At 47.2% G+C, this 13,521-nt stretch overlaps 1 protein-coding gene across 1 annotated transcript in view; it reads right to left on the bottom strand.

Moving 5' to 3' along the window:
- The window catches only part of cpne4a (copine IVa), a gene marked incomplete at both ends in the record, with an annotated part of 104,082 nt that overhangs the window by 41,513 nt on the left and 49,048 nt on the right, over positions 1-13,521 (bottom strand). The window contains one exon of the mRNA XM_084441972.1: positions 13,438-13,520. Coding sequence (XP_084298098.1) covers positions 13,438-13,520 — 83 coding nt within the window. The remainder of the gene's footprint in view (positions 1-13,437; position 13,521) is intronic.

Genomic DNA, 13,521 nt, shown 5'->3' with positions numbered 1-13,521 from the left:
TGACTGCTCAGCCGGGCCGGGCTGTCTGCTGAACAGGGCCGAGTTCTGCAGGACGCGCAGGTTAAGCCTCGGTGCGCTCTGTCCTCCATCATTACTGGGCTCTACTACCGGCTTGTATACCAGAGAAGAGAGACCGGCTCTACTACTGGCTTCTATACCAGAGAAGAGAGACCGGCTCTATTACTGGCTTCTATAATAGAGAAGAGAGACCGGCTCTACTACCGGCTTCTATACCAGAGAAGAGAGACCGGCTCTACTACTGGCTTCTATACCAGAGAAGAGAGACCAGCTCTACTACTGGCTTCTATACCAGAGAAGAGAGACCAGCTCTACTACTGGCTTCTATAATAGAGAAGAGAGACCAGCTCTATTACTGGCTTCTATACCAGAGAAGAGAGACCGGCTCTACTACTGGCTTCTATACCAGAGAAGAGAGACCGGCTCTACTACTGGCTTCTATAATAGAGAAGAGAGACCGGCTCTATTACTGGCTTGTATAATAGAGAAGAGAGACCAGCTCTATTACTGGCTTCTATACCAGAGAAGAGAGACCAGCTCTATTACTGGCTTCTATAATAGAGAAGAGAGACCAGCTCTATTACTGGCTTGTATAATAGAGAAGAGAGACCAGCTCTATTACTGGCTTGTATAATAGAGAAGAGAGACCAGCTCTATTACTGGCTTGTATAATAGAGAAGAGAGACCGGCTCTATTACTGGCTTGTATAATAGAGAAGAGAGACAGGCTCTATTACTGGCTTGTATAATAGAGAAGAGAGACCGGCTCTATTACTGGCTTGTATAATAGAGAAGAGAGACCGGCTCTATTACTGGCTTCTATAATAGAGAAGAGAGACAGGCTCTATTACTGGCTTGTATAATAGAGAAGAGAGACCAGCTCTATTACTGGCTTGTATAATAGAGAAGAGAGACCAGCTCTATTACTGGCTTGTATAATAGAGAAGAGAGACCAGCTCTATTACTGGCTTGTATAATAGAGAAGAGAGACCAGCTCTATTACTGGCTTGTATAATAGAGAAGAGAGACAGGCTCTATTACTGGCTTGTATAATAGAGAAGAGAGACAGGCTCTATTACTGGCTTGTATAATAGAGAAGAGAGACCGGCTCTATTACTGGCTTGTATAATAGAGAAGAGAGACCGGCTCTATTACTGGCTTGTATAATAGAGAAGAGAGACAGGCTCTATTACTGGCTTGTATAATAGAGAAGAGAGACCGGCTCTATTACTGGCTTGTATAATAGAGAAGAGAGACCGGCTCTATTACTGGCTTGTATAATAGAGAAGAGAGACCAGCTCTATTACTGGCTTGTATAATAGAGAAGAGAGACCGGCTCTATTACTGGCTTGTATAATAGAGAAGAGAGACCGGCTCTATTACTGGCTTGTATAATAGAGAAGAGAGACCGGCTCTATTACTGGCTTGTATAATAGAGAAGAGAGACCGGCTCTATTACTGGCTTGTATAATAGAGAAGAGAGACCGGCTCTATTACTGGCTTGTATAATAGAGAAGAGAGACCGGTTCTACTACTGGCTTGTATAATAGAGAAGAGAGACCGGCTCTATTACTGGCTTGTATAATAGAGAAGAGAGACCGGCTCTATTACTGGCTTGTATAATAGAGAAGAGAGACAGACTCTATTACTGGCTTGTATAATAGAGAAGAGAGACCAGCTCTATTACTGGCTTGTATAATAGAGAAGAGAGACCAGCTCTATTACTGGCTTGTATAATAGAGAAGAGAGACCGGCTCTATTACTGGCTTGTATAATAGAGAAGAGAGACAGGCTCTATTACTGGCTTGTATAATAGAGAAGAGAGACCAGCTCTATTACTGGCTTGTATAATAGAGAAGAGAGACCGGCTCTATTACTGGCTTGTATAATAGAGAAGAGAGACCGGCTCTATTACTGGCTTGTATAATAGAGAAGAGAGACAGGCTCTATTATAATAGAGACGGGAGAATAGAACAACAGTGGGATGTGGAGAGGGTCAGGAAGGAGAGACAGGAGAGGGTCAGGAAGGAGAGACAGGAGAGGGTCAGGAAGGAGAGACAGGAGAGGGTCAGGAAGGAGAGACAGGAGAGGGTCAGGAAGGAGAGACAGGAGAGGGTCAGGAAGGAGAGACAGGAGAGGGTCAGGAAGGAGAGACAGGAGAGGGTCAGGAAGGAGAGACAGGAGAGGGTCAGGAAGGAGAGACAGGAGAGGGTCAGGAAGGAGAGACAGGAGAGGGTCAGGAAGGAGAGACAGGAGAGGGTCAGGAAGGAGAGACAGGAGAGGGTCAGGAAGGAGAGACAGGAGAGGGTCAGGAAGGAGAGACAGGAGAGGGTCAGGAAGGAGAGACAGGAGAGGGTCAGGAAGGAGAGACAGGAGAGGGTCAGGAAGGAGAGACAGGAGAGGGTCAGGAAGGAGAGACAGGAGAGGGTCAGGAAGGAGAGACAGGTGCTGCTGGACAAGGTTGGCTCGGGAAAGCAAGCATTTCTAATTCAGCGCCTCGACCAATCACTGTTTGAAGATAGAGGATGAATCAAAACAATTGCATAAGACAGATCATTAAATCAATGATATTCAGAATAGTAAAAAAATGGTGAAAAGGTAAAAAGGACGTTCATTGAATTAGTATTTTAGCATAAACACCCTAATTCATCAGTACACCGTACTAATGGAGGCTCGTTGTCCAGCGTACAGTCAGAAGTCTCACCATCCAGTACCTCATGAGTAAGAGTGGAGGATACGAGCCTGAGATCATCCTCAGCTCACATTCTGTTTCTCTCCACAGAGATACGTTTGTGCCAGATCGGAAAGCGATCTTAGGAATCAGCATTCTGAGAGGAAATGCAAAGTGCTGGGCCAGGCAGGTGAGGACAGCGAGGAGCGGGTGGAGTTAGCGTGTGATATTCACAGGATACAGACAGATGGTTCATCCCATCACCTGCCAAGTATTCCTGAAAGTGCCAAGTTTTAATGTCCTTTCTGAATCTCATCAGCTCCTCTCACAGACCCCCCTCTCCACATGAGACCTCCCTACCCACAATCCCCTCCCCATTCAGGCAATTTGCATGGCATTAACCTCCCATGCGACCTGCTGGCTTTAACCAGGGCACAGCACAGGGACATCCTGAGCACCAGTTTACACAAAGGAGTGTATCAACAAAGCAGGAAATTAGAGTGTTTAGATGTTATCAGGGTTAATAGCCACCCGTGTTTGGGTGTATGTGCGCTTGTGTGTGTGCATGCACGTGTGTGTGTGTGTGTGTGTGTGTGTGTGTGTGTGTGTGTGTGCGTGTGTTTGCGTGTGTGTGTGTGTGTGTGTGTGTGTGTGTGTGTGTTTGTTTGGTAATCTGGCCATGACTGTTAGGACAGCTTGGGATCATTTTGTACTCGACTCTTGAAAGTGAGTCAGATATTCCAGCTTGGCTGAGGCCCTGATAGCCACAGGGAGATCAGCAGTACGTGAGATCAGCCGTGCGTGAGAGAGGACGGCCTTGGAGGGGCTTTCAAACACTCACACACATTGAAAATAATGAAGCGTGGGTTGTTCTCATAGGATTCTAACACAATGTATAAATGTGTATCTTGTTTTTGTTTGCTTACCTGGGAGATTCAGTGCTAATGAGTCAATCTCCATAATTGGCAGCGATGCCAGTTATCTACACAGGAAGACACTTGTTTGCAAACAACCAATAATGTGTTTCTGCTCTGAACACAATAAGGAAAATAGTGGGAATGGACTAAACAAGGTGTAAGAGAGAAATGTTCTCATTACTCGGTGTGTGTGTGTGTGTGTGTGTGTGTGTGTGTGTGTGTGTGTGTGTGTGTGTGTGTGTGTGTGTGTGTGTGTGTGTGTGTGTGTGTGTGTGTGTGTGTGTGTAGAGGGAACTACTGTTGGCAGACAACTGTAATAAATCTAGAGTGGCGCACATTAAACACACACACACACACACACACACACAGTAAATAACAAGGAAGCAAATGATTGCTGCTGGCTCTCTCAGGAACTCACTACAATGTTTTTCTTCCAATTTCCTGTCCCATAATAATCACCATAAGACAGTGGTAGTGCAGTGGTCCACTCGCTGCACACAGTCAGCACCTCACAACGGTCATCCTGAGCCCCGTCACCGGGCATCGGACTAATGACTGACGCTCTCCTGTAGTCGGGCTGAACTGACAATCCCATAATAAGCCTCATTACCCGCCAGCTCACACAGAGAGCCCTCCATGGATGTTACCGTGGGAACGTACTGGTGTTGTTGAACAGAACGGTGATGGCTGATTGGGAGGAGTGGGCGAGAAAGGGCATCAGGTTGAAGAGCAGAGCCAGGATATCGATTTCCCATGTGGACTGATCTCGTTGCCTCGCAGTAGGAATGCATTCAGACTGCGTTGGTCTGCGGACTGGTCCTTGACTGCATTGTGGGGGACTGGTCCTTGACTGCGTTGTGTGGGTCTGGTCCTTGACTGCGTTGTGTGGGACTGGTCCTTGACTGCGTTGTGTGGGACTGGTCCTTGACTGCGTTGTGTGGGACTGGTCCTTGACCGCGTTGTGTGGGACTGGTCCTTGACTGCGTTGTGTGGGACTGGTCCTTGACTGCGTTGTGTGGGACTGGTCCTTGACTGCGTTGTGTGGGTCTGGTCCTTGACTGCGTTGTGTGGGACTGGTCCTTGACTGCGTGACTGCGTTGTGTGGGTCTGGTCCTTGACTGCGTTGTGTGGGACTGGTCCTTGACTGCGTTGTGTGAGACTGGTCCTTGACTGCGTTGTGTGGGTCTGGTCCTTGACTGCGTTGTGTGGGACTGGTCCTTAACTGCGTTGTGTGGGACTGGTCCTTGACTGCGTTGTGTGGGTCTGGTCCTTGACTGCGTTGTGTGGGACTGGTCCTTAACTGCGTTGTGTGGGTCTGGTCCTTGACTGCGTTGTGTGGGACTGGTCCTTGACTGCGTTGTGTGGGTCTGGTCCTTGACTGCGTTGTGTGGGACTGGTCCTTGACTGCGTTGTGTGGGTCTGGTCCTTGACGTATTCGTGTCGATCAGATATAATTTCATAAGCGTTAAGGAGAAATAAGATTTGATTTCCCCTGACAAAACGCACACAGACGCACACGTAATATAAACCCCATCTATCCTGGGGTTCCTTCTCAGCTTTCTCAGATCACTCAGAACTCAGACAGTGATTGAGCGGTTGCACACAGCTGTGCAGCAAATAAATATTGCATGAATTATGGGTGGAAAAAAATGACGTCTCTCTCTGAAATACCACCTTGATGCAATTTCACCCTGATTCCTGCTACTGTAAGAAAAGAGACAGAACCAAGAAGTCAGAATGACTTCAGCTATCGGCCAATCAGCATGAAATAATGTTCATGACTTCAGCTATCGCTTTGAGGTCTACATTTGCTGAGGTCACATAGAGGTCTATGTATGCTGAGGTCACATAGAGGTCTACGTATGCTGAGGTCACAGAGTCTACGTATGGTACGTCCCTCTCGTCCAGTTTGTTGTGACCATGGGGAGGGGCTTAACTGGTATTCTGAGGGTGAGGTCAGGACAGAGGGGGGTAGAGACAGGTAGGGGGCTGGTTAACCTCACCTCCAGCCAACCACCTGTCTCTACCCCCCTCTGTCCTGTTCCCACCCCCATTACCTGCCTGTCTGAGGGGTGAAAAGCCCTTAGTAAGGGGGATTCAGGCTCAGATAGATGATTTTAGATTCAATTAGGAGGAGAGATTGCAGCCATTTCCTCTACTGAGTTTGTTTGTAATGACGTTGACCCTGGTGACCTGGGTGACCTGAGTGACCTGGGTGACCTGAGTGACCTGAGTGACCTGAGTGACCTGGGTGACCTGAGTGACCTGAGTGACCTGGGTGACCTGGGTGACCTGAGTGACCTGGTGAATTTACATCGTTTGAATATCAAAGCAGAATTATCAGTGCTCATCATTACAGTACATCAGCCACCAAGATATTCATCAGTATTTCTACGAATTCTCAGAGCTGATTTCAGTTGGTATCACTAGATATGATAGATTAATCTTGAATAGAGACCTGAACGTTCATATCAATAAGAAGGATGAGTCCAGAGCTATGGATCTCCTGTCTCTACTGGACAGCTTTGAACCAACATGTCAATGAAGCCACTCATCAGCCTGGTCACTCTCTGGACAGTATGAACGACAGGGCTTCACTGTTACTTTGTATCAGTGATGTGTGCTTTTAGATACCAACCTGGGGCCTCATTTATCAAAGAGCGTGTAAATTCTGGTGTAAAAGAGGGCGTACGACGAAAACGCGGAAAATGCGAAATGTAGCGTACGACGAGAATATTTACACGCTTTTCGGATCTATCAAAAATGTCGTACGCTCCGAAATCCGAGACTGGCGGAGAATAGAGCGTACGCGCACGCGCCCCGTGTTCCGCCCTCGCCACGCCCTAATCCAACCATATATGGTCAAAACCATGAGTGGCCAAACGTGGTTTCCCGGAAGGAACCGGCTTAAAAAGCTAGCGTGGAGCACCCAGGCGGGACAATGAAACATGGAACGAAGAGCTAAGAAGAGGAACTTCTCGGAGACGGAGGTGCATGTGCTAGTTGGTGAGGTCCACGCGAGGAAGACAATCCTCTTCGGAAGGTATTAATAGCCTACCTTTGTCTGTTTGCTCCTACAGCTTAGTAGCCTACTTTAGCTACGTTTTGTGCATCTAGGATTTGGCATACACGGACATACTGTAACATGTGGCTGTGAGGAAAGCAAACATTCTGTGGTAGGCTATGATTAAATAAGGACCAAAAACAGGGAACAATAACGCAGATGACCACTTCATAATGTTAGAACACATTAAACATTTTCCCCTCTGGGAAATTAAGACTCATCTAAATCACCCGGTAAATCACAGCATTTATTTGACTGCCAACAGAAAAACATCAAATGAATATGGCTGCACAATGAAATGTTTAATGCATAATCAAGTTCACAGACAAACTCAAAGAAAATGATTGAAATTGTTTCTCCAGACTCTGACGTGGGGTGGGACTCAGAGGAGGGGGAGTCTGCAGTGGTCCTTGACCTGACGGTCGTGCCCCCGCGAGTTGTAGCCTCCACCTCCAGCGCCACGACCTCCAGTGCCTCCACCTCCAGCGCGCCGGCCTCCACCTTCTTATCAGCTTTGAATATATATCTTGGCAAACATAACACGGGATGATGTACAAGGAGGGGACAGATACCTAGTGAAAGTACTATTGGTTGCTAGTAAAAAGACAATAACGAGGGCTTGGTATAATGGTGGAACGCCCAACCAAGGAGCAGTGGCTGGGTGTTGTGGAGGAGATGTATGTTAGGGAGAGGTTCACGCATGCATTGAGGATGCAGGAAGGAAAGTTTGAAGGGAGATGGGAAAAATGGATGGATTATAGAAGGAAGTGTGATGATACCACTAATATTAAAATTGTCATATTTGAGTAAGAAAAAAAAGCTGCATGGATGGATGTACCCATAAGCTGTTATTGTAGGTTTTTATGTTTTATTGTATTGTCGTTGTATGGATGGAAAATGCTAATAAAGATTAAAAGTAAATAAGACAAAGAATATGTATCTTGGTTATGGACACACCAACAAGCCAGCCGTCACGCGCAGCGCCTGCCTCCAGTCTAGCCCCTACCCTGCTGTGCGCCAGGATGAATGAGTCATGCGTGGAGCCAGGCCACCGTGCCACTACACTTGTGATGAGCATGTCGGCGTCACATATGATTTGGGTATTTCTAGTGTGCACATTTTAGCGATTCACATAGACGTATTCATTCACTGATGGTGCCCTTATGTGGGTGCAGTCGCCATCGCCGTCACCTCTTTGGAGTTCTATCGGCCAGTAGGCCGAGTAGCGCCGGATTCATTTAGGCTCGCATTACGCACAGGAGGACTGTCATTTATATGCTTACCAAAGAGCAAACAGGTCCACATTATCACATATTAATGACAATCTAATTGGTCAATTATTGCCGTTTGATGGAGTGCCTGCATTAGGTGTGTGACATATAGCGCGGAAAGGTTTGGGACAGCGCATAGGTACAGTTTGGGGAACAAATCCATATCGGACCATTCATGAGCCGGTTAGAGGACACGTCTAATCTTGCATTGCGATATATGTTGGTGCTGAATTGGGCTATTAGCCTACATGATTGTGCGTTCATGAACTGTCGCTCTTATTCTCTCCATCAAACATAGTAATTCACCGACGCACCACCTGCGTCGCCAGTTCCCCCTGTGTTCAAGAAGGGCGTAGAACACCGTGTAAATCGGTAGGACAAGCTGAGAGGTGTCGTACAAAAGCGCGGAGAAAGGCGACTAAATTTCCGCCCTTTCGGCTTGATAAATCGCAATGTGGGGGGGGCAAATGGCGTACGCCTGAAATCGCGAAAAAGACCGTGTAAAAGAAGGCGTACCTCAATGATAAATGAGGCCCCTGATCTTAACAAAGACCCAAAGAGAAACCCTGGTTCAAAAGAGATTCCTAGACGGAAAGGCTGAAGCACAGTTCACCAATATTAGAGATCATTTGAGCCATGCAGCTATGAATGCTCTTTAAATGAGACGGTCCAACATTTCCACAGTATCAACTTTAGATACCGTTCCTTCACTAAAGGTTAAACAACCTCCAGCTGACAGAATCTCCCCATGGTTGAATAACAGCAGTGTTAATGAAATTAAGAGCTGACAGAATATCCCCATGGTTGAATAACAGCAGTGTTAATGAAATTAAGAGGGAATGTGGGGCAGCTGAAAGATAAAGGAGGAGAACTAGTCGTACGGTTCACTGTAATATCAGAAACCACGACTGCCTACAACAAAGCAACACGCCTTGCAAGAAAGGATTACTTTTCCAAGATTATTACAGAGAATTCTGGAAACTCTAGAGTATTATTCTCACTATAGCCCAGTTAATCACTCTGAAACTCTAGAGTATTATTCTCACTATAGCCCAGTTAATCAGCACGGCTCCCCTCCTCCACAGCTCTCAGCACCAACATGGGAACTCGCACTGTTCTTCAATAACAAAATAACATCAATTAGAGCCAGTATTACCTCAGATATAAACATAGACGACCTCAGCAAACCCTGTAAAAAAGATGTTACCATGGGGAAATTCACACGTACAGTATCAGTACTGTACCACATTACCAGAGCGTTGTAAGATCATGAATTGAGTGTAACTCCTCTACATGTCTTGTACCCTGTGCCTACAGAAGTCTTTGAGGGTGTTCCACAGTGTTTCAAGTCATGTCCTGAAGATCATAAACATGTCTCTTCAAACAGGCATCTCCCCAGATGCCTTCAAAACAGCTGTTGTAAAACCACTACTAAAGAAACCCAACCATGTTAATGCACTGAACAACTACAGGCCGATATCCAACCGCCCATTCATTAGTAGGATACTTGCAAAGATAGTCTCAGCACAAATAAACTCCTTTCTCAAAGAAAATAACATCCTGGAGGAACTTCAATCAGGCTCTAGGACACCACAGCACTGAAACTGCTCTTACTAAAATAATCAGCGAATCTCCATTACTACCTGACTTCTAGCAGTAAATAAATGGATGAGCAATAACTTCTTAAAGGCCCTACGAGGAGTTTCGGGAAGCGGAAGTGTTTTCCGCCCAAAAAGACCACATTTCCCATGAGCCTCCCCGCGCACTGTCGTAAACCTTAGCTACCTGAGCCGAGTGTTTTAAAAACGGAACGATGGCCACCGACGAGGTAATTACACAGGTCTTACTAGTAACGTTACTTTTGACAATATATAATGGTCATATTTGCTCACGCTGTCTCTTGTCGGCGGCGTAGGCTACTGCAGTAAATCGTTTTGTCATTCCAAGGAAGTTCTGAACCATGAAATAATAATCTAAAAATAAACTACATAGAAGAAACAACATTTGTCAAAAATGGACACATGCCACACGCTAAATGAGGACCAAACTGAAATCCTATTGATCGGCCCTAAAACAAACCCCCAAAAAAGCTGTTCAAAAATCTGGGGAAACTGACAACCTGGATTAAACCTGAGGTTACAAGACAAGTCCCATATTAACAAGGTGACCAAAACCTCATTTTTCCACCTTAGAAACATAGCTAAAGCACGGCCATTTCTAAATCAAATGAAGGCAGAAAAATTGATTCACTTTTTTTTTTCAAGCTGACTCGATTATTGTAATGCCCTCTTCACTGGTCTGTCCCAAAAACCACTAAGAGACTTCACCTCATTCAGAACTCTGCAGCCCGACTATTAACACAAACCAAGAGGAGAGAGCACATTAGCCCAGTCTGAGCTGCTCTGCATTGGCTTAACATTTAGAGTTTTAAGGTCCTCCTCCTTATATACATATAACCGAGCTACATTGCTAACTCCCTTGTCAACTACGTGCCTTCAAGAACACTGCAATTATCCGCCGCTGGTCGGGAGCTGCGGACCCAGTAGACCTGGTCTTTGTTCTTCTAATATGATAAAGCAACCAGAAGCAAACATCTTAAGCCACTTGATAGGGTCCCGCGGCAATGTTTCTTAAGTGGTAAAAAGATGTCTTGGTAATATTATTGATGTGGGTTTCGAAATTAAGATCTGAGTCAAGTATGACACCTAGGTTTTTAGCCTGGCATTTGGTGTCAGTTGACAGAGTTTATAAATGTGCAGATAGTTTCTCTTTTAGCTTTTTCACCAATGATCAGTACTTCTGTTTTGTCTTGGTTTAGCTGGAGGAAATTATGTGACATCCATACATTTATATTCATAATACACTTAGCAATGCAGTCAATCGAGCTGTAATTACTGGGTGTTACAGAAATATAGAGTTGGGTATCATCTGCGTAGCTATGGTAGCTAATGTTGTGCCTCCTGATGACCCTGCCAAGGGGCAGCATGTACAAGCTGAAGAGTAGAGGTCCTAGGATGGATCCTTGGGGCACCCCACAGGTCATAGGAAACCTTTCTGAGCTGTGGTCACCGAGGGCAACGAAGAAATCACGACTGGTTAGTAGTAGTAGAAACTTTATTAAAGACAGCTCGGAGGTCCATATTGGTCCATATTAGATTGGTCCTAAACCAATTTAGGACTGGACCGGAGAGGCCAACCCACTTCTCCAGTCCTTTGATGAGGATCACATGATCTACAGTATCAAAGGTTGCACTCAGGTCAGGTGTGGTTAAAACTATAAAAGACCTTTATTGAGGCGGTATGATGATGGACCTGAACAAAACACAAGCCTTCGTCAGGGAGACAAACAAATCTACTGGAACAATAGAGCTTGATCCTGTTCTAAGAGTGGCTGTGCCACCAATCTCAGTGTATTGATTGAGACTAATGTCATTCACAATAACGTACAATTGTGTATAAATATAATGTATTACATTATGGTATATTTATCTTATGGGTGCTTTGAATATATTCCCATGGCTCTCTCTACATCAGTAAGCGCTATAGAAATAAAGCTTTGATTGATTGATTGATTGATTGAGTAAGTCCTGGGCTCAGTTCACCGGTGCTGCCTGTCAGGCCTGGGCGCCAGACTCTTGGTTGATCATTTGCAAAGATGGAATTACCCAAACACCAGCTGCTCCAGACATCAAAGGGCCAGGGCCAGACGTGACATGGTATTCATCTCTCCCTCCCTCCCTCCCTCCCTCCCTCCCTCCCTCCCTCCCTCCCTCCCTCCCTCCCTCCCTCCCTCCCTCCCATCCTTCCTTCCCTCCTTCCTTCCCTCCTCCCTCCCTCCCTCCCTCCCTCCCTCCCTCCCTCCCTCCCTCCCTGCCTGCCTGCCTGCCTCCCTCCCTCCCTCCCTCCCTCCTTCCTGCCTCCCTCCATCTCTCCCTCCCTCCCTCCTTCCCTCCCATCCTTCCTTCCCTCCCTCCCTCCCTCCCTCCCATCCTTCCTTCCCTCCTTCCCTCCCATCCTTCCTTCCCTCCTCCCTCCCTCCTGCCTCCCTCCCTCCTTCCTCCCTCCCTCCCTCCCTCCCTCCTTCCCTCCCATCCTTCCTTCCCTCCTCCCTCCCTCCCTCCCATCCGTCCTTCCCTCCTCCCTCCCTCCCTCCCTCCCTCCTGCCTCCCTCCCTCCTTCCTGCCTCCCTCCCTCCCTCCCTCCCTCCCTCCCTCCCTCCCTCCCTCCCTCCCTCCCTCCCTCCCTCCTTCCCTCCCATCCTTCGTTCCCTCCTCCCTCCCTCCTTCCTGCCTCCCTCCCTCCTTCCCTCCCTCCCATCCTTCCCTCCCTCCCTCCCTCCTCCCTCCTTCCTTCCTGCCTCCCTCCTTCCTTCCCTCCCTCCTTCCTTCCCTCCCTCCCTCCCTCCCTCCCTCCCTCCCTCCCTCCCTCCCTCCCTCCCTCCCTCCCTCACTCCCATCCTTCCCTCCCTCCCTCCTCCCTCCTTCCTTCCTGCCTCCCTCCCTCCTTCCTTCCTTCCCTCCATCCCTCCCTCCCATCCTTCCTTCCTTCTCTCCCTCCCTCCCTCCCTCCCTCCCTCCCTCCCTCCCTTCCTCCTTCCCTACCTCCCTCCCTCCCTCCTTCCTTCCCTCCCTCCCTTCCTGCCTCCCTTCTTCCTCCCTTCTTCCTCCCTCCCTCCCTCCTTCCTTCCTTCCCTCCCTCCCTTCCTGCCTCCCTTCTTCCTTCCTCCCTTCGTCCTCTACTCCAGCTCCTGCCTCATACATGTTCATTCAACTCCAATTGCTATTTTGACTTAACAAACCTGTTAACAACGCACTGTTATCAACACAGTACAATTCACAGGGATATTGATAAAGCGTTTATTATCATAAGTAATCATTTTGCACACAATACTGCATGGTTACATAACAATTGCAAATTATGTGGCCAATTCTATAGTGAATTTCCCAGAATACTCAAGTTGTGCTTTACATTCTACTCACACATTTCGCAAACATGCTTTGGAGTAGAGAACATCCTTTTCCCCCAACAATACTGTAAAATTGATTTTTCACTAGGAAAACAACATTATAACTATTATAAACAGTTCCTGCATCGTTATCAGCATGCATAACAACAGAACATGCACCTGCCCTGTCCCCACCAATCAGCTCCGAGGACGCAGCCGTGTCGACCAGTAGCTAGTTCACTTGCAGCGCTCCAAAATGCTTTAGAATGTAAGAATTTTACGAAATTTAGCAAAATCTCAAACTTTTATAAAAAGGAACAAGGGGAGGGGTTCCGTCCGTTCCGTTCCTTCATCACATGCTCCTGTTCCGTGGGGAAGCCATGTTCGGTTGTAGTTGGTTGTTGCGTTTTTGTGTTTTCGTCCGCCAAACGAATGCTTGAAATGATACAGGTTTGCTTCACAGATGCATGCCTCTAGGGGGCCGCATGCACAACCAAAACAAGAAGAGAAAAGAAACCAGCAGTGAGTCTGTAGTGGTCTGCAGGGAGAGACCAGGGGATCAGGGGCCGAGGGCCTGGAAGACGGGTAGTCGCTGAGCACTCTGGGCTTGATGCCTTTGCTGTTGTAGTAGTCAAC

The sequence above is a fragment of the Borostomias antarcticus genome (assembly GCF_949987555.1).
Source record: "Borostomias antarcticus genome assembly, chromosome: 8".
Classification (NCBI taxonomy): domain Eukaryota; kingdom Metazoa; phylum Chordata; class Actinopteri; order Stomiiformes; family Stomiidae; genus Borostomias; species Borostomias antarcticus.
The sequence above is the reverse complement of the archived record's forward strand: the minus strand, read 5'-3'. Positions and strand labels throughout refer to the sequence as shown.